The 19,799-nt window shown below is 43.7% G+C and overlaps 1 protein-coding gene across 5 annotated transcripts in view; it reads right to left on the reverse strand.

The window, feature by feature from the left end:
* Nucleotides 1–1,676: 1,676 nt before the first annotated feature.
* Nucleotides 1,677–19,799, reverse strand: part of WDR33 (WD repeat domain 33) — an 88,833-nt gene continuing 70,710 nt past the window's right edge. For 2 of the 5 annotated variants that reach the window (XM_075937447.1, XM_075937448.1), the window contains 15 exons: nucleotides 19,673–19,799; nucleotides 19,043–19,197; nucleotides 18,823–18,901; nucleotides 18,188–18,298; nucleotides 17,317–17,411; nucleotides 16,344–16,430; nucleotides 15,922–16,061; nucleotides 15,515–15,667; nucleotides 13,830–14,897; nucleotides 11,893–11,995; nucleotides 11,112–11,562; nucleotides 7,247–7,413; nucleotides 6,548–6,640; nucleotides 3,432–3,617; nucleotides 1,677–2,325 (listed from right to left, as the gene is read on the reverse strand). In XM_075937447.1, the coding sequence (XP_075793562.1) occupies nucleotides 2,096–2,325; nucleotides 3,432–3,617; nucleotides 6,548–6,640; nucleotides 7,247–7,413; nucleotides 11,112–11,562; nucleotides 11,893–11,995; nucleotides 13,830–14,897; nucleotides 15,515–15,667; nucleotides 15,922–16,061; nucleotides 16,344–16,430; nucleotides 17,317–17,411; nucleotides 18,188–18,298; nucleotides 18,823–18,901; nucleotides 19,043–19,197; nucleotides 19,673–19,799 (3,245 nt within the window). In that variant the 3' untranslated portion in view covers nucleotides 1,677–2,095. Of the gene's footprint in view, nucleotides 2,326–3,431; nucleotides 3,618–6,535; nucleotides 6,641–7,246; nucleotides 7,414–8,719; nucleotides 11,018–11,111; nucleotides 11,563–11,892; nucleotides 11,996–13,829; nucleotides 14,898–15,514; nucleotides 15,668–15,921; nucleotides 16,062–16,343; nucleotides 16,431–16,452; nucleotides 17,101–17,316; nucleotides 17,412–18,187; nucleotides 18,299–18,822; nucleotides 18,902–19,042; nucleotides 19,198–19,672 lie in introns of those variants that run through there. The other 3 variants (XM_075937449.1, XM_075937450.1, XM_075937452.1) reach the window with 3 other exon arrangements.

Consider the following 19,799-nt stretch of genomic DNA (forward strand, 5'->3'; position numbering starts at 1 on the left):
GACGGTAAGATATTGCGGGACGTGAAGATTGGGGATAATCTCGTGACGGCCCTAGTGGACTCGGGGTGCAGCCAGACTATGGTGCGGGCCGAACTGGTTCCTCAAGGGGGACCCCGGGGACCGCCCGTGCAGGTACAGTGTGTACACGGGGATACACACCGGTACTCCACGGCGTGGGTACGACTACGCGATGAGGGAGAAGATAGTTGGTGTTATGTGATACTGGCTCCTCGCCTCGCGTATCCGGCCCTATTAGGCCGAGATTGGACTGGGTTTCGTAGGGCGGTGAAATGGGCAATTGACCTATTAAGATATTATCTCCTAGGCAACCGGTTCCGAGTCGTGACGGACCACGCACCCCTACGCTGGCTGCAGACCATGAAGGATACAAACGCCAGGGTGATGCGGTGGTATTTGTCCCTACAGCCTTACGCGTTCGATGTGGCCCACAGGGCTGGAAGCTTACATCAAAACGCAGATTTCTTTTCGAGACGGCACGAGGAGGAGGAGGAAGAAACTACGGAACCAGAAAGGGTGACTGACTTGGGAAGGGGGGTGTGTGACGAGGCGGCCCCCGCTCGTCCCTGGGGCGCCGCCGAACAGGCGTTGATAGGGGAAAAGGGGGGGGCCTGCCGAGGCTGCGCGGCGTGCACGCGAGCCGCGCCGGCACGGGGACAGCTGATCGCCCCCCCCCAAAGCCGTAACCCCGGGGCTGCCGGCGCCGAGACAACGGGGGGGGGGGGGGCGGCACCCCCCCCGCCGTGACTGACAGGAGAGCCGGCCAATGGGGGCACCGGATGGGCGGTACGGGGAACGCCCGCCCGGTGACGTAAGGGGACGCGTCCGCCGGGCGGGAGTTTTTAAAATGGACTCCCTTCCGCTCAAGAGGGGGGGGAGGAGAGAGAAGGAGTTGGGCGGCAGCCGCGCGGAGGCTGGTTGCCAAAGAGGTGGGGGTCGGGAGGAACCATCCCCCTTTTTCTTGAGCCCAGACTCAACAGTTCCCTAGGCTGGGGAGCTAGCCCGGCGCCGAGTACGGGCGGGCAGACGCCCGGCGGCCAGCTCGACGGACGGACCCAAGGTGACCACCCCGGGGGGGGGGAGTCGGAAGGACACCGGAGGAGGGGAAGGAAGTGGCCCAGGGCAGAGCTCATTAGAGATGGTGGGCTGGCGAGTTTCGGCAAGGAGCCCCGTCAGCCGGACCGGAGCCGTGGATCTCCGTGTCCTTAGGGCCCTGGGCTGGGGCCCGTGAGTGAGGGAGGGCCCGGGCCCCCCTTTCCCTCCCCCTCTCCCTCGGGAGGGGGAGAAGCATTTGAGATAGGAGCCGGCCGTGCAGCGTCATAAGTCACGGCCGACCACCAGAATCACGCCCGGGAAAACGGGCAGCCTGATCCCGAAGGGGGGAATCAAGCCACGCGGGGTGTGGACATAGGACCCCGAACCGGGGCCGGGAAGTGCCCCGGTACAATACATTTTTAATAACACATGAATATTGCTAAGAGTGTAAAAATAAAACATGATTAACCCCAAACTTATTATATGTAGGCATTAGGCACTGTACTAGAAAGACTTCTAGAGCTAATCTCTATGGTACCATGTACTTGACACATGTAAAGTCTATGGAAGATATTTTTCTGTAGTTAATTGAGAATGTAAAGAAAAAGAATTACACACTACACTGATTTTTTTGTTAATTTTTACGCAAATTACATTCTGTATCCATACAAAAACAACTTTTTCTGACAAACTGTACATATAGAAACAAATTTCCATCTGGACGTGAACTGAAATCTGTGGAGGTGCTCCATGTCTCACAGCACTAAAAAAAATTCCAGCTTTTATCTTTACAAAACAATGCAGGTAAAAGGTGAAGAGAAAGAGGTGGAGAGGATGAAATAGAAAGCCAGCTACCATGTTGCTGCTAGCAGCAGTCACTTGATCTAGGAGAAGATCCTTGTTAGGAACTTATGCACATTCGGTTATCTCAGGTAAGAGTCCAGATGTGTGGAGATACAGAAGTACTTTGTCTTCAGTCCACAATAGGTGTCATTTAAATACTGTCCAATAAGAAGTAGGCAGGACCTAATCATAACCTCTTCTATCGGCCCCTTCCACCACCACCTCTGGATGCTCCTCTCCTAGACTGGCCAGAGTTCATGTTACTTCCTCTTCCCCAGTTACTTCCACTCCTTCCTCCTCTGGCAGGGTTATTGCCTCCTGCAGGGCCTCCAAAACCTTCATCTCTATGGAATCCATCATGGTCTCCATCCAAAGAGCTAGACCTCCCAGACTTCGGCACTCTCTGTGAAGGTCCCGAGCTTCCCCGTCCTAAAAGAGGAGATTATTAGTTTTTCATTTTATTAGTTTAGCCATCCTCAGGCTTTTGAGAGGAGCCCCACGCTTATCCATGTGTTTGGGCTCAAATCACCTATGATACAATCTCACAGATTATACAGAATGTAAAGTCGACCTAATGGCCTCAAATTTAAATCTCTTCCCCAGCACATAATATTTCCTACCACATACAGATTTCATATTGATATGACAGTCCTTGAGAGGGAAAGCTAACAAGGCAATTCCTTTGGAGCTTTACAATTGGCCAGCAAGAACCTTTTTAAATGAGGCACTAGGAAATGGGGGTGCACAGGCTCAAATACTCGAGGCTGACTAAGCTGTTCAAATCAAGATTCTTTCACTTGGAAACAGTCTATTTTGATCCTATGTTGCATAATAATTCTAAATAGAGTGTGGCCTAAACCAGTAACATCTCAACTACTAGGGGGTGTAATGAAGGGAATCAAGAATACTACCACGGAAGGAAGTTTATCCTTTAGCCAGTTCTAACAGGGCATAGTTGAGAGATGCTATATTTTACTTCAGACCATGAGCATGATCTGCATTTGCTCTTGTTCCCAGGAAAGAGGACCGTTTCTCACAGCTCACTTTATGACACTAAATGCAACAGAAAAACAGGACTCTTCCCCAAAACAGCAGAGATAGTAATTTGAGGGGAAAATGCATTGCCCACCTATCATCTTAGCTAATGCATAACTAAATATTTTTGTTCTACTTTAACAAAAACAACTTTTGAGTGAAAAAGCATGCTCGGTTCTGTACAAAACTGGAAGACATGGATTCCTGTGTCAAAGAGTTTACAATCGGTGTTAGATAAATGATCCTCCCATCCCAGTATCAATGGCAGCAGGGTCCACAACATTTGAAAATGCATTACTCAAATTTCCTTTATTAAACTTTTTGCCACTGCTCTAATAACCATGATGATAGGACTACAATTTCATGGTTAGTTTGGCTTGATTGATACAGATTCTAAATCTTAGTTCTGCTCTAGCACTTTAGCTGCATGACGAATTCTGCAGAAGTGCACCTTGTGAAAACAATATGAAGCTACTGAAGTTTTCAGTATCAGCACTTACCTTTGCCTCTCTCTTCTGGAGGCCCACCCGGGGCGTCTATTTCTCTGTGATCAGATGTCCCTGGTCCATCATGCCAGGGACGTTTGCGTGGTGGCAGTGAGGCCATGTCCATACCCTGAAGTGAGGAAGAACGCTCTCTGCTGGCAGGAGACTGTCCATCATGAGGAGGGTGATCCGGACGGGAACCTGATCATGATGAAAAAAACAAGTTTGTGAGTAACACACAACTGATGACCACAAAACAACCCCAAACAAACAACCTGTTCTAGTCTCGTAACTGTTCTTTGAGATGGATTGTTCGTGTCCATTCCAATCAGGTGTGTAAGCGTTGTGTGCACAACAGCTGGAAGATTTTAGCAGTATCAGTTTGCGTGCCCCTGGAGTAGCACCTTTATGGTGCCCACTGTAGGGCTCTGTTGACCGGCTCCCCCTCCGTTCCTTCTTGCCAGCTACTCCAACAGCTGTGTAGGAGAGTGGGTACTGCAGTGGACATAACACATCTCAAAGAACAACAGATACAAGAAGATGAGTAACTATTTTTAATTCTTCAAATGCATGGTCATGTTCATTCCAATCAGCTGACTGCTAAGCCTAAATTCAGAAGGTGGGGTCAGAGTTATCCACTGATTGAAGTGCTGCTCTACCAAAGGCCACCGCCTCCTCTCTGGCCTGCTGGGTAATGGTACAACGTACAATGAAAGTAGGTCCGTAGAACCACTGCTCTGCATATTTCCTGGGTGGGAACCAGTGCCAGGAATGCAGCTAAAGAAGCCTGGACTCTGGTGGAGTACACAGCGAGGGGAGGGGCAGGTGCCTCTGCCAGGGTGTAGCACTCATGGATACAGCAAGAAAAGCAGAGATGGCAGCCAAGTGAACCTTTACTGACATGGGCAGTCCCCGCTGCTTGTGATGGAGAAGGTAGCCCACAAGTGGTAGAGATGAGCATCAGAGATGAATGATCTTGCACCAACCAGACTGAAAATCTCTTCTACTTGGCAAGATAGGTAGCTGTGTGTGGAAGGTTTCCTACTGCCAAGGAGGATTTGTCTAATCATCAGGATCAGCCATGGAGCTTCTAAGCTGTGAGGTGCAACAACTAGAAGTTTGAGTGCTGGAGACAGACACAATTCTGAGTTATCAAGTCCAGGAAGAGCAGTCAGGTGACCAGGGCTTCCCCAGACATGTCTAGCAGCACTGTGTACCAGAGTTGATGGGGCCAAGCTGGAGCTATCAATATTACCACCACTTCATCTCTCTGCATCTTGATGAGCACCTTGTGAATGAGAGGGGTGGGCAAGAATACATATAGGAGGTTACCTCAGGGAGAAAGAGTAATGTGTCCACTCTGAAGCCTGGATTGCGATTCAGGAAGGAGCACAACTGCTGGCACTTCCTGGTGTGTTGTATGGCAAGGAGATCTACCTAGGAGTTTGACACATCCAGGCATAGGGACTATTTGTGGTTGTGGAACAACCTGATGGGATAGTCTATTAACTCACTCTGTAGCCCCAGAAGGCTCAATCTAGGTGTACTAAATGCTCTCCACCAGAGGTGGGCAAAGATTTTTGCAGGGGAGCCACTCCAAGAATTTTGGTAAGTGGTCATGGGCTGCACTATTATATTAATGGTGGGAGTGCAGGGTCTGGGAGGGAGTTCTGACCCAGAGCAGGGAGCTGGGGTGCAGCAGGAGGTGCAAGCTGCAGGCTTTGCTCCTTGCCAGGAAGCACTTACCATAAACAGCTCCCAGCTGGTGGTGTAGTGAGACACTTAGGCAGGCTGACTCTCTGCCATGGTGACCCCACACCACTCAAAAGTGGTCAGCTGCTGCTGGCAAACTGTCTCTGGGCACCTCTTGAAGGGAGAGGCACAGCATGTCTTCATGCTCTGCTTATGCCTGCAAACACTGCCTCCTGCAGCTTCCATGGGCTGGTTTCCAGCCACCTTGCCTGGTAGAGCTGTGACAGGAGCAGGAATTTCTGCTCCTACTAGAGCATGATGACTCCGCTTCCAACTCTGAGGTTCCCCAGCTGTGACAACAACAGAGGAAGCGATCGGTGCTAAGTGGGGGATCAGAGTAGCTCCTCCACACAGGCCACAGTGCTGGGGTTCGATGCACTAGGGATGATAGCCTCATCGCTGGCTTGCTCACAGAATGTATTGGGCGAGGAACAGGTGCTGGTGACTTTTCCCGCCTTGGAGGAGAGGGTGGGGCTGTGTCAGGATGTCTGATGCCACCTCGAAAACTTCTTGTATGGTGGGCAGCTAGAGGCGCTCATGGCAGCGGACTAATGAGTGAGCAGTGCTGGTCTGGACTCTAGGAGACCCCTCTTGGGGCAAGAGCTGGTGGAAACCCCACCAAGTGGGCTCAAAACTCCTGGGACATGGGAGGCCAACCTCTGTCTTTTATGGGACAGCTGCATGTAGGGTACATTAGATGCTGAACAACCTAGGAACATAAACAAAGTAGCATGATGTTGCTAATGGGGAATGACAGGAGGAGAGTGATCAATAGAGCTGTGGAATGAGAGATGAAAGAATGGATTTGTAAATTCCTGATTTAAGTCAGAGCTACACAAGAGTCATTACTAGCTAGTGTCTAAAGATTTCCATCACTGGAAATGAAGATTAGATGTTTTCTCAGTTTTAACAAATTAATTCAATATAACTTTACAGTCTGTGTTCTTTTAACACAAGAACTAGGGGTCACCAAATGAAATTAATAGGTAGCAGGATTAAAAGAACAAAAGGAAGTATTTCTTCACATAAGGCACAGACAACCTGTGGAACTCCTTGCTAGAGGATGTTGTGAAGACCAGGACGTAAACAGGGTTAAAAAAAAAAAGCTGAATAAATTCAGGATAGCAAGGATGATGTCCTCAACCTCTGTTTGTCAGAACCTGGGAATGGGTGATGGGATGGATCTCTTGATGATTACCTGTTCTGTTCATTCCCTCGGGGGCACCTGACATTGGCCACTGACAGAAGACTGGATACTGGGCTAGAAGGACCTTTGGTATGGCCCGGAATGTCCATTCTTATGTTCTGTGCTATACAGAATGTGAAACTAGATTATTACAATTATCTCTATAAAGTAAACATAATACCTCAGTTTTTACCTGGTTCTCTGTTTCCATCCCAGGATTCTGGTTTCCGCCCTCCTTCAAAGCGGGGAAACTCATCTGGAGTGGGAAGTAGACCCTTTCGGCCTCCTGAAAAGCAAAAATACAGGACATGGTACACTGTACTCACTAATGATATTAACAACTTCTACTCTATTGCCACTTAAAAAACAACTAATGGTCTGGTAGCACTTTATAGACTAGCAAAACATGTGGATGGTATCATGAGCTTTCATGGGCACAGCCCACTTCTTCAGATGTCTAGAGTTTTGAGTTTAGGATGTGCACACCCAAAATAAATAAGGGGAGGGGAGGAAGGGGGCAGGAAACAAGGAGCAGAGGGACTGAAAATATAAAGGGAAAAACAAATAGGCAGAACTAGTAATCTATAAGCACTTAAAGATTGGATTCTTGTTTCCTGCCCCCTTCCTTTTTTCCCCCCTTTGATCCCTCTCCTTTCTCCCCTACTTATTTTGAGTGTGCACATCCTAACCTCAAAACTCCGGTCATCTGAAGAAGTGGGCTGTGCCCATGAAAGCTCATACCACCACCTACATGTTTTGTTAGTCTATAAAGTGCTACCAAACCATTTGTTGTTGTTTAAGTTTATCCTGTACAGACTAACTTGGCTACCTCCTGAATCTTCTATTGTCACTGAATTTCACATGGATCTCAGTTGGAAGAATGTCCACTTACCTCTTGGAGTACCTCGACCTCGTCCCCGACCACCATGATCTCTTCCTCTCGAGTTCTCATCTGTTGAGTTAAAATTGTCTTCTGGCACAAAGTCTTCTGGACCAGGAAAACCATCCCTTCCCCTTGGTCCCCGCCCCTCGTGTCTTGAGGGGGCTCCTCTTCTGAAGCTGCAAGAAAGAACATGGTACAAACATGGTTTTTAATGCAGAATTTAATCACGGATGAACTAAAGGGTCATCTTCAATTTAATTAAACTTGTGTCTGAAATGTTTACCTACTATTGCTACAATACCCACAATTATTAGCACTGGAAGTGATTGGGGGGGGGGGGGGGGGAGACTTCATGATTATTTTGTGTTTATTCATTTTTATTGTTTCTCCTCTTCAGTTTCCTCCTGTGGTTTGTTCAGTCTTTCACATAGGAACAAGGGAGAGAAAAACTGACTAGACTTCAGGTAGATGGTGTCCATTTAATGAAAAGTGAAAGATCATTATGGTGGGTGTAAGGAGAGGCTCAAGTTCACGGCCAATTGTTTTTTCCCCAAACTGGGATAAATTAAATTCCTTAAAATGTGATGTGCTGGCACTTGCATTTTTTAAAGTAATTTCCTTGGTAATGAAACCAAAATTAAAAATACAAGTAACAATAGAGAGTCATTCCATGGATGGATAGAAGAATTTTAATTCATGAATTTTATCCACTTTGGTTTCTTTTACTGGCATAAAATCATCTTAAATATATACAGCATCTTTAATTCCAAAGAGAGTCTATAAGATTTACAAATTTAGCAAGTTAATTCTGGAATGTAGCCCCCTCTGTGGTGATGGCAACTGTTTAACAGTGCACAACAATAAACTGTAACATGAACAGTTTATCCAGTTGAAATAATGGGGTGTTTAGTCTGGCAGAATATAGTTATCCAAAATCATTTTGGTCAGGGTAGAGAAGTAACACTTCCTTGTAAAATGTGAGGGCCTGGTGTGATTGGGATCTCAGTTTACATGTTATCATAAAGAAGCACCAATCACTATGCTGAAATATTAATTCTGAATTTCTTCAAATTTCTTCTCCTACAGCACCACTTCTTATAAGAGCTAAAGTCTTGTAAACACCAACATTATCTACGGTCTACATTTGAGGTGATGTATATGAAAAACACTGTATCCTGGCACAAAGGTGCATGTAATGTTTCATAAAGTCTAAATACAATTCTAACAGAGTCTACCAGCTCAGTTTGTTGTAACTGTTTCTGTACACACAAGCTCAGAATAGGTTCTGTACTAGCATAAAATGGAAAATTTTGGTGACGCATTTATTCTAGATTCAATTAATTCTCACAATGCAGTTTCACAGTACTCGACCGCCCTGCTGTGACAGTTTGACAACTCACAGAACTGTCTGTCAACTTGTTAACACCCTCCCACCCCAGCCCAATTCTATACCAGCCCAATTCCAACTGCAGCCGAGGTGTACTCAGACTGTCTTGGCTTTGTGCAACAGCCCCTTCCCCCTCTCATTAAAGACACAGTGCATCCTATTACAAGCAAAGCTTTAAATACTTTTATTTAGGATTTAACAACAGTAACCTTATAATTACAAATTTTAAATATTTGTAACAGTAGTCATAACATCATACAATATTTTAAAACTTAGTGATACATGTTTTTAAATTAACACAATAGGTCTCCACCTACTGGAAAAGACAAACACAATACAGAGACGAGGAAGCTGAGCCTGGATAGGTACAGCAGTGGTTGAAGGAAGTGCTGTGCATGGACAATGAACTATTTTACATTAATTTAGATTATTAGGGTAGACAAACTGAACAGTTTCAGGAACCATTTAGCAATACTATTTAACCTTGAAACAGCACAGTTCTCTAATGCAGACCAACCCTGTGTGTTCTTTAGAAGGTTTCCCATTTAAATACTGGCTAGGTCTGAAGCTGTTTAGCTTGTGAGATCTTAAGATCACATAACACAAGGTCCTATGACCACCAGGATCAATGCCTCATTTCCTATTATTCAAGAAATTTAATGGACAAAGAATTCAGTTTGGTGTTCTATCATTACTCTTCTGGACACAGTTATAGCCCCTAATTTGGGCTCATAAATATCCTTTTTCAAATCACAGTCACATATGGAACCCTGAACTGATAGAAGGTTCAATTCCTGTTTGACAGGTCTCAAATGTTCTTTCATGAGACATAGGGACTTAATTCACAGAAGTGCAGAATAAAAGGGGGGAAAACAGGCATGTCTTTGCTGCAGAAGCATCATGTTGATATGCTCAAGTGGAGTAGGAACAGGACAGGAGTGAAAGGACAGGAAATCAGAGAGAGAGAAACACATATATACCACTCATACATAATCGAACCATTTATGATGTTTAATCTCAAAACCAAGTGGAATGAGTGGTTTGGAATTCCTGGGACCATCCCATAAAATCTTCAGTATTTAATGTCTATTCAACCCCTCACTTGCTCAAATAATTTAAGTAATTTAACTAAGTTTGTTATGATGATTGTGTCTAATCAATCCACCTGTAAAAATATTCTCTTATTTTGATCCCTGGTACTGTGACAATAGAATCTTCCCCAATTCAAAGGTTAAACTTACAGGTCTGCAGTTTCCTGGACTCTTCTCTTGAGGCCTTTTTAAAATCAGAATGACACATTAAGTTCCTTCCCAGTCCACAGACCCTTACTTCCAAGGATTAAAAACCCTAGCTACAACTATACTTAAATTTTGTCTGTCATCTCTTTCAGAATTCTGTGATTCAGACCATTCATCTCTGGAGTTTTCTGTTTTAGTTACTCTAATTTCTTTTAAAAGTGTTCAGAAGTTACCTTTATTTATTGTTCATTTCTTTTCATACTCCTCACACAATAGAAAGGTACATCTTACAAGTTAGGTAGCAAGTAGCTAACAGGAGAGCTGTACAGGTGTAAAGTAAAAGGGATCTAAGAAGTGATTTAAAAAGTCAACAAAAAGAGAGGACTGTACATTGTGATGACAGCAGTAAGTTTTTACAAATATATATATGTGAATATATACATATGAAGTAGCTTAGTGAGAGGTTTAAACTCTGGAAGCCAAATTCTGCTCTCATTTACACACTAGTGTAAATGTGGAGTAACTTCTGTCAGTGAAGTAAACAGGCTTTTAAGGAGTTACTCCTTATTTAGTGATTATCTAGAAGCAAAACTTTTCCCTTTGAGGTTTACTCAGGGCAACTTGGTGAGTGATGAGATGACTATTGATAGGAAACTAAATCATTTCTGATTGTTGTGTTTTACCTGATAGTGAGAAAAATGTGTCAGAAAAAGAAATGAGACTCCTAAGAGCAAAAACATGAGAAAATAGTCTTGACAGTCCAACAAAGGGCGTACCTATGCCCTCTGTACTTGATAGTAGATGCACTGTTCCTGCTTCCTAACTGTATATTATGTCTCACTCATGTTGTAGTTTGTGACTGGAGGCAAAGTATCAATCTCCATGTCTAGTGTACAAAAGTTTGTCACTTTAGCGTGGAAATCTCTGACCTTCCAGTTTCCTGTTCACTCTTGTCAATATGATCTCAAATCTTCGTCCTGCATCACCAGATCTTCTCTACAGATTTCCTCCCTTCTCTTTACTTACTGTATACAGGCACTGAAGCTGTTGTGTGCAATGATTTTTTCAAGTTCTCTTCTATTACTGAATTTTATGGATTCTACACTCAGGTAACATTAGAGTTTTCATTTCCTTATTGGTTTCCAGTTTATAAATCTGAAACAAATAGACTCCTTATGAAAAGGAAACCAGGGAGGAAGATCCCCTCCTGTTACCTTTACCCAAAAGCACTGAATGAACTTACTCTTACCTTTCATCCCGTCTTCCCCGGAATCGTGCATCTTCAGGTTCACGTGGGTATCTCTCATCAGAAGGTCTCCGTCCTTCCCAAGGCCCAGGAGGGCCACGATTTGGACCCCCTCCCTCAAAGTCCCTGTGATCAGGGGGAAAGGGAGGCCCGGGGCCACCTCGTCTCCATTTCTCATCTTGTAGCAGTGGGCCTCCTCGCCCCTCAAATTCACGCAACCGGTGGCCAAATCGCTTGTCTGGATGAAAATCATCTGGTCGATCAAAGTCATCATGAAAATCCGGGTGAGGTCCTCGTCTATCAGGCAGGCCCCTGTTGTCCCTACCATCACCCCATTCCTGGCCACCTCGGAATGGTCCTCTCTCAGGACCATGATCTGGACCACCACTGTTTTGGTCATGCCTTCTTTCTGAGAGAGGACCCATGTGATGGTTTGGTGGGCCACGGTTGTCACCTGAAGTGAAAGACATAGCAGATTTCTGTGATGTTTTCAAAAACATTCCAGGGAATTCTCTAGTTTTTACAATTCTATGAAAACACATATTGAAACACTAACAAAGAGGAGTCCTGGGGCACCTTAGAAACGAACAGAACATGGCTAGTCTTCTGAAACATTAACACATTAAGTCATTTGTTGGGAGGGTTTCCACCACATTCTTGCCAGAGTCCCAAGTTTAACCCCCTATATGCATCTACCCCACACACTATGTTAGGGCCTCAGACATCTAGAGGTGTCTCACTGGACAGGACTCTTTTTGGAGAGTTACTTAAGATGTTTCATTACCTTTATTAGGGCCAGGTCCCTGGTTGTGAGGGGCAAGACGCCCTTGTCCTCCCTGCTGCCCCAGTCCTGGTATCAATGGTGGGGGACCTGGGTTCTGACCTTCCTGCAAAACACAAGAGGCCATGTGGTTTCCATGCATCATACGCATTAACCCTCAAAATTACAGTAAGAGGACAGTAACAAATATGATAAATATCACATACAGGGGACATCTTCATAGTTCTCCAAATGCTAAATAGTGCAGCATGCATGGATCTTGTCACCATTTGATTCTAACATGTACTATTGAGTAATCAAATGAGGCTACTTGTGAAGTAGTGTGTGCCATTCAATGTGAATGGGGGAGGTGAATAACAAGTGAGAATGAATATGCAGAATTTATACCTTCTGTTGGTTTGAAATCAAATTTAAAACTGAAATTGTCTTTAAGCTGATATTGAAACATGTTCTAGGTTCAAAAAATTCAACCATTTTAAGCAAAAAGGAAGATAAACTCTACAAATGAAGTATAAAAATAGAATTAGGAAGGCCAAAAAGGACTCTGAAGATCAGCTAGCCAAAAACTCAAAAATAGAAAAAAAAATTAAGTACATCAGAAGCAGGAAGCCTTCCAAACAACCAGTGGGGCCACTGGTTGATTGAGATGGTAAAGGAACACTCAAAGATAAGGTCATTGCAGAAAAACTAAATGAATTCTTTGCATTGATCTTCATGGTTGAGAATGAGAGGAAGATTCCCAAACCTGAGTCATTCTTTTTAGGTGACAAATCTGAGGAACTGTCCCAGATTAAGGTGTCATTAGAGGAGGTTTTGGCACAATCTGATAAACTGAACAATATCAAGGTCACCAGGATCAGCTGGCATTCACCCATGAGTTCTAAAACAACTTGAATGTGAAATTGTGAAACTACTAATTGTGGTTTGTAACCTATCCTTTAAATCAGCTTCTGTACCAAATGACTGGAGGATAGCTAAAGTAATGCCAATTTTTTAAAAAGGCTCTAGAGATGATCCTGGCAATTACAGGCAAGTAAGTCTAACTGCAGTACCAGGCAAATTGGTTGAAACTATAGCTAAGAAAACAATTGTCAGACACCTAGATTAACATAATTTTTTGTTGGGAAAAGTCAACATGGTTTCTATAAAGAGAAATCACGCCTCAACTATCTACTAGAAGTCTTTGAGAGGATGAGCAAGCATGTTGACAAGGGGGATCCAGCAGATACAGTGTACTTAGATTTCCAGAAAGCCTTTTACAAGGTCCCTCACCAAAGGCACTAAAGGAAAGTAGGTTGCCATAGGATAAGAAGGAAGGTCCTCTCATGGACTGATAACTGGTTAAAATACAGGAAACAAAGGGTAGCAACAAATTATCAGTTTTCAACTTACTAGTGAGGTCCCATTGGGGTGTGTACTGGGACTAATCCTATTCAACATATTCCTAAATGATCTGGAGAAAGTGGTAAACACTGAAATGGCAAAATCTGCAGATGATACTAAGCTGCTCAAGATAGTTAAGTCCAAAACAAACTATGAAGAACTTCAAAGGGATCTCAAAACAAGGTGATTAGGCAACAAAATGGCAAGTTTTCTGAATTCTTTTCTCTGAGACTTCCAGTTTTCAAGAGTTCAGTGTGAGGACACTCATGTCTTAATTAGATAACAGATTTATTTTGAGGTTAAATATTTTCTTGCCAGACATTAATTCTATATCAGTATTGGTAATCCTTCCTTTTCTATCTTTAGTATGCCTGTTCCAAGCTATGTGTTTGTTTTCATCAACTCACAGGTATGGAGTGCTTCATTATTTTGCAACTGCACTTGCCCTTCAGAACCCCCAGCTCTTGCTAATGAAGGTTCAAACTGTGTAACTGCAATATTCAACATATCCCTCCTACACGCCAAACCCTTTCCACATTATGCTGACTCAGACATACCTGATTGAATGGGACACGAGGCCCATCACCAAGCAGAGGAGTTTTCTGCTGCTGGAAAGGTAGTGGGCCCTGAGGAGGATGTGATCCCCTTGAAGGATTCTGCTGCCCCGGAGGTCCCGATGGTCCTTGCATACCTCCTTGAGGCCCTACTAAAGAGTTCTTTGGAGGCCCTTGCTGGCCTTGTGCACCTGGTGGACCACGTAATTCCTGTGGAGGTCCTAACATTGAACCTTGAGGTGGGGGTCCCTGCAGGCCCCTCATCTCCTGGGGACCATGTCCAAGTAAACCTCCCTGCATGTGAGGTCCTCTCATTTCTTGTGGATGACCCATCATCATCCCTTGTGGAGCAGGTCCCTGATTATCACGGGGCCCTGGTGGACCCTGCATCCCTCTTGGATTAAGTCCCATCAAAGGCCCTTGAGATATAGGGCCCTGTATGCCTTGAGATCCTGGGCCCCCTTGCATTCCATGAGGAAGAGGAGGCCCTTGCATTCCTCTAGGACCAGGTGGCCCCTGCATTCCTTGACCACCAGGGGGACCTTGGGGACCTTGAGGACCTAAGTGACCTTGTGGCCCTAAATGAGTCTGAGACCCAGGTGGGCCTTGTGGTCCTAGGTGACCTTGTGGTCCAGAATTACCCTGTGGACCGGGTGGCCCTTGAGGCCCCATAGGCCCATGAGGTCCAGGATGTCTCTGCATTCCTTGATGCCCATGTAGATCCTGAGGCCTTGGCAATCCTTGTGGAGGTCCCTGGGGACCTGCAGGTCCTTGTGGTCCCATGAAGCCTTGAGGACCTCCAGATCCTTGGTGTAATGGAGGACCTTGGGGTCCCATTTGTCCCTGGGGTCCTCCAGGTCTGAATTGTCCCTGTGGACCAGGAGGTCCCATCTGAGGCATATTCAATGGCATCTGCTGAGGTGGAATAGGTTGCTGAAATCCTTGAGGCATCTGCGACATTGGGCCTTGTCCTGGAAAAGGCTGGGGTCCATGCAGAGGGCCTCCTGGAGGTGGTGCCTGCTGCTGGACTTGTTCAGCTTGCTTTTGTGCAAGTCTCTCAATCTTCAGTTGCTGTCAGTAAACAAATACAAATATGTTTTAAAAGGTTGCACGTACATGAATGTAGAACTCCTGGAAAGCAGATGTAACCATTTCATGCTTGGGAGCAAGGCAACTCTGAACAAATCTTTAACACTTTTAATCTGACTGACAGAAATACAATTAAAAAGAACTAGAACTCAAAGACAAAGTTAACTGATATACTGCCATCTCAACATCAGTGTCACAATAAGCCAAACTCACAGTTTGGTGGTCAAGTTCAGTATTTACTTGCTTTTATTTAATTTTAATTTATTCCATCAATGCTTTTAAAAGCAGGGCTCGCTGAGCGGTGGCGAGTCCCACTCGCCAGCTGCACAGTTCTGCGCTCTGCGCGGGCTCTTCTGGGGTGTAACCTACTCGCCATGGGATAGTAGATTATATTGTTTGTTGAGCCCTGCTTTTAAGTATACTCACCACCCAGAAGTGTTTGTTACTTTAATAATTTATGATGAATTGCACCATATATTTCAACTATATTTTGCTTTCTTCTCTCCAGTGATTAACTTTGCTTTCCCACACTTCCTCTTTTTGTCATTCACCCAAGCAGTCCCTCCAGTATCTGCTGCAGTTTAACTTTCCTAACATACCTCCAAGAGCTGTGGATTGGTGTACTGAAGTGTTGCCATTTCCTGCTCGATCTCTGCCTGTGTCTTTTTTTTCTCCTCCAGTTTAATATCCTCCTTTCTGTCAATCAGCAGCTCAGGTGGAGCAGGGATAGGGACCTTATTCTGCATCCAAGCCTATAATGGAAATGGAGATATAAAATCAAAACATCAACTATTTTAGGTAGTAACCTGGGATTGGAGGGATTTAGCCAAATATTTTATTCTCAAATGTTCATCAATGGAACTGGTCTGGTGTATTAATCCACACTGGATACTGATCTATAGAAGGTGACAGGCTAGAATTTGAACTGTTATATAAAATACAGGCTATTGATAGTTGGGCTAAAATCAGTTTTAGTCTGATGTATCATTGTGTATCATGTACTTACCTGTTGAAACTGTGCAGGGATCGGTTTTGCATAGGGCACTTTTTTCTGTGGCACTTTCTTTTGGTCCTTCTGCATTACCTCTTCCATTCCCCAATCCAACCCTGGGATTGTCATCTCAATTTCATTTGACTCATCTTTCCCTTGAACATGAGGAGGAGGAGCAGCACAGTCAGCATATCAAGGAGGATGGAAAAATCTTGTTAGTTTTCTGAGTCAATCTTTACTTAAACAAGGGGACCAAGAAACCCTATTAATTACATGCACTACGCAGAATGTTGGAGAAGTGTAAGGTGAAAGAAATACATAGCTGTTTAGTGGCCTCTCCCCAAATCCCCAACAACAGATGAGAAATATGAGAAAGAGCAACCAGCAGCTGAACAGTTTTTGAAAATGAGCCTGCGTACATAATTTCTCCCTCTTACCCATCTGCTCTTGCTCCATGGCAAGCTTCAGTTGCTCAGGTATTCCCATCCCAGGAATTACTGCAAGGCTGTTGGGTTCAAGGTCATCTAGAGGTGGAAAACCAACAGATTGATTTAAGCAATGATTTTAGAAGAGAAATGTTTTTCTTTTAAGTTGTTTTATTATTTGGTACAATTTTGTACCAAGTTAGCTTCCCTACATATTTCATATATTCTGGGGCACACTTTTTCCCCATTCATGAACTGAAAAATATTAAAACAATTTCTTAAAAATTCAGAGATGGAAAACCACCCAAAAGACTACAACAAATGTCCTTTCAGCAAAGCCGCTTCTGTGAAAGAGACTGGGGAAAGAAACGTGCTTTCCAATACCATTCCTTGTTATACTATAATAAATATAGATAAAAGGAAAAATTAATGAGAAATTTTGATCTAAAAAAATCTGGGACACGATATAATCAATTATCTGCAGGAAAGAAACAGACAAACTCATGGGACAAGTATGGACATGGGCAACTCTGAAAGACCTGACATTGCCAAGGAAAAGCCTCAAAAGAGGGAAAAGACTTAAGATAAAAGAATTTTGAGTCCAGTTCAATCATTTAAAAGGTTTTCCTGTGCTCTGTAGCTCAGGACTGTGGGAGATCTTGAAGTCACATGCTGAAGTTTTCAGGAGGCAGAACAAACTGGGGATTTTCCCAGAGGGAGAGCCAAACCTCCTTCCTGTGATTGACAGAGCTGGTCCTACCTCCTGGAGCTGCAGAACAAAAGAAAACTCGTTGTTGGAATGGGGACCTGGATATAATGGAGAATGAGAGATTATCCCACTAAAAAAATCCTCATCTACCCAGTCATCAATGCTATTATATTTCATCGTGTCACCCGGAAACTGGATTAGAACTGTAGCTAAATGTTCTAGGCTTGCTCCTGATACCAACCCTCCATTCTTCTGAAGTCAAGGCAATAGCCTTACCGTATTCCACACCGTCCTCTGACATTCCTGGGAGCAGATTCAGGTTGTAACGATCTCTCATTTTATCTCCAGGCCGATTTCGAGTCCAGAATTTGCTGTCAAAATAAAGTAACAGTGTGATGTTAACTTGCTGAAAGTGTTGAGAGATTCATTATTTGTAGTTGTCATATTCTTTCTTCCTACTTTTGCATTTTATCAAAATACTTTGATTATTTAAGTATTTTCAAGACTTTATTCATGAAGCTCTTATTTGGACCTGAATAGTCTATGATTAAAAAGCTCCTCAGCTCTCACATTCCAATATGTTCAAAAACGTTTAACAATTAGTGGCTGTGAGAAGTGAAGAACTCTGTTGACAATCTGGACACAAGACTGCCATACTTCCCAGTCTTCTTCAATCGCCCTTGCTATTCTTAGCAGGTACCAGTGGGCAATCATTCTTGTGATACACACTTCTGTGCAGACTATAAAATAAAACTGTTGCTCCATGTATAGTGTTTCCATTCTGGAAAATTCAAAGCACTTCACAAACTATGTGCTTAGAACATCCCTGCGATAAGGAGGGTGACATCTGATTAACACAAGATGAGTGGATGGGGCAATATTTTCTGTCAAAGACAACATAAAATCTCCTCAAAAGTTCCATGGAGATCTGGTAGATTCTCCAATTTTAGTTTCCTCCAACAAGACTTTAATTCCACTCTGTGTTGTAAAAAGGCCAGTGCTTTTCTAAACAGAATACCTAGTGTCTCTACATCTTTGCCTTCTTTTCTGGTCCAATAGCAGAAACAATTCCATTCCATCACAGGCTTTTCCCCAGTTTTTAAACTGAGTATACTTCTGAAATCTTTGTTTAAATACTTGAAAATACCTGGTATGGTCATTTGAGCCTGAGCAGAGAATGTGTCCAAGAGGGTGCCAAGCTAGACTCCAGATCATTCCTTCATGGGCCATTTCCATTCCGCCAACCTCCTTCTCCACCCTGAAACATCACACAGTTACCACACAGAAGACCCAGTACAAGGGATTTGTTAAAAAGTAATTATTTTGCTACTTGGTTGCTCATGGCTATTCTCAATTTAGGCCTCCATTATTTTCTCCTCATTTAGATATGCTATTCTGGACTCTCAATGGAGTAATGTCAAAAACTTTAAAAAAAATACTTGCTTTGAAAAACATTATTTACTGCATCAATAGCAGATGCTAGACAGGGAATTCCAGCCCTTTCATTACCACTTTCATTAGACTGAAATGAAAACTGTACAAGACTAATTACATCTTCACAAACAGATTTCCACATACATGCATCTCTGTGGGAAAATTAAAAGTAGAAGCATATCCCCAAACTACCAAGTTCAGGTACTCAAAGATATACAAGAGGCAAGGCTGTGTCATATATGCACATGGAGCAACACTGATTCAAGTGTTGACCATACAAATTATGTTTACTGTGATATCAGACTGTCTGAACTAAATTTTTCCATGTTGATGAAAAAAGGTACCTACCCAACATGCCAGAACAACAAAGAGCCATCAGACCCTCCACTGGCAAAAAGCCCTTCATGAACAGGATGCCAAGCCACAGCTGAAATGCAAAAATTCTTGATCAGGAAAGATACTAGAATCACTATGAATGTTAAAACTGTACCTCGATGCCTTGAAAATGTGTGCCTTTAATTCCAATTCACTCATAACAAAGGTAGCAAGAAATTGAGTTAATTCTGACCTGTGGCCTCTTTTTTATGACCCCTGAAGACCTGAAGCTCCTCTTTCAGGTTTCGAATGTCAAAGAGCTTGCAGAGGTGATCACGAGATGCTGTAAGAAGCCAATTTCCATTCAGATTCAACTTTACCTCCATTACTGTGTTTTTATGAGCGTGTCTGGAAGTAGAGGTAAAAAAAGACTCACTGGCTAAAAATTCAGACATCCCCAATAGAATAGAAGCACAGAGGGTCTGGGTCTAAGTTTTAAGGATGGCCTTTTGCTACCTGTATTTATAGGAGCTGGAGGTATACGGACACATATTTCTTATCTCTCCGTGATAGTAATTTCTATTGGCTTGTAAAGCATAGGTTTAAGTAGGTACAAACAGTAGCTCACAAGAATTCTGGTGACATGAGGCTTGTAAAAAAGTTGACAGACAATTTACACAAGGAAGGAATAAACAAGGTCTTCAAATCAAATTGTGTGTGCCCTCTAGATTTCTTGGCCCAGCTAAACTGCTTACTCCTAACTGCAACTGCTAAGTTTGGTTAAAGAGACATGGTCCTAGAGGGGGGAACCAAAACAGAAATTAAAAAAGTCGAGTCCAAGCAGTTTTGCCCCTCCTAACCTGAACACAACCTCATAACTTACAGTGTGGCAAGGCTCTGGCCAGTTTTAGGATCCCAAAATTTGATAGGCTGTTGGCTGTCTTTGCTTCCTGATACAACCAATCCCTTTGTTGGATGCCAGTCAACACACTTCACATCTGCCCCATGCC

The sequence above is a fragment of the Pelodiscus sinensis genome, chromosome 10 (genome assembly GCF_049634645.1).
Source record: "Pelodiscus sinensis isolate JC-2024 chromosome 10, ASM4963464v1, whole genome shotgun sequence".
Lineage (NCBI taxonomy): Eukaryota > Metazoa > Chordata > Testudines > Trionychidae > Pelodiscus > Pelodiscus sinensis.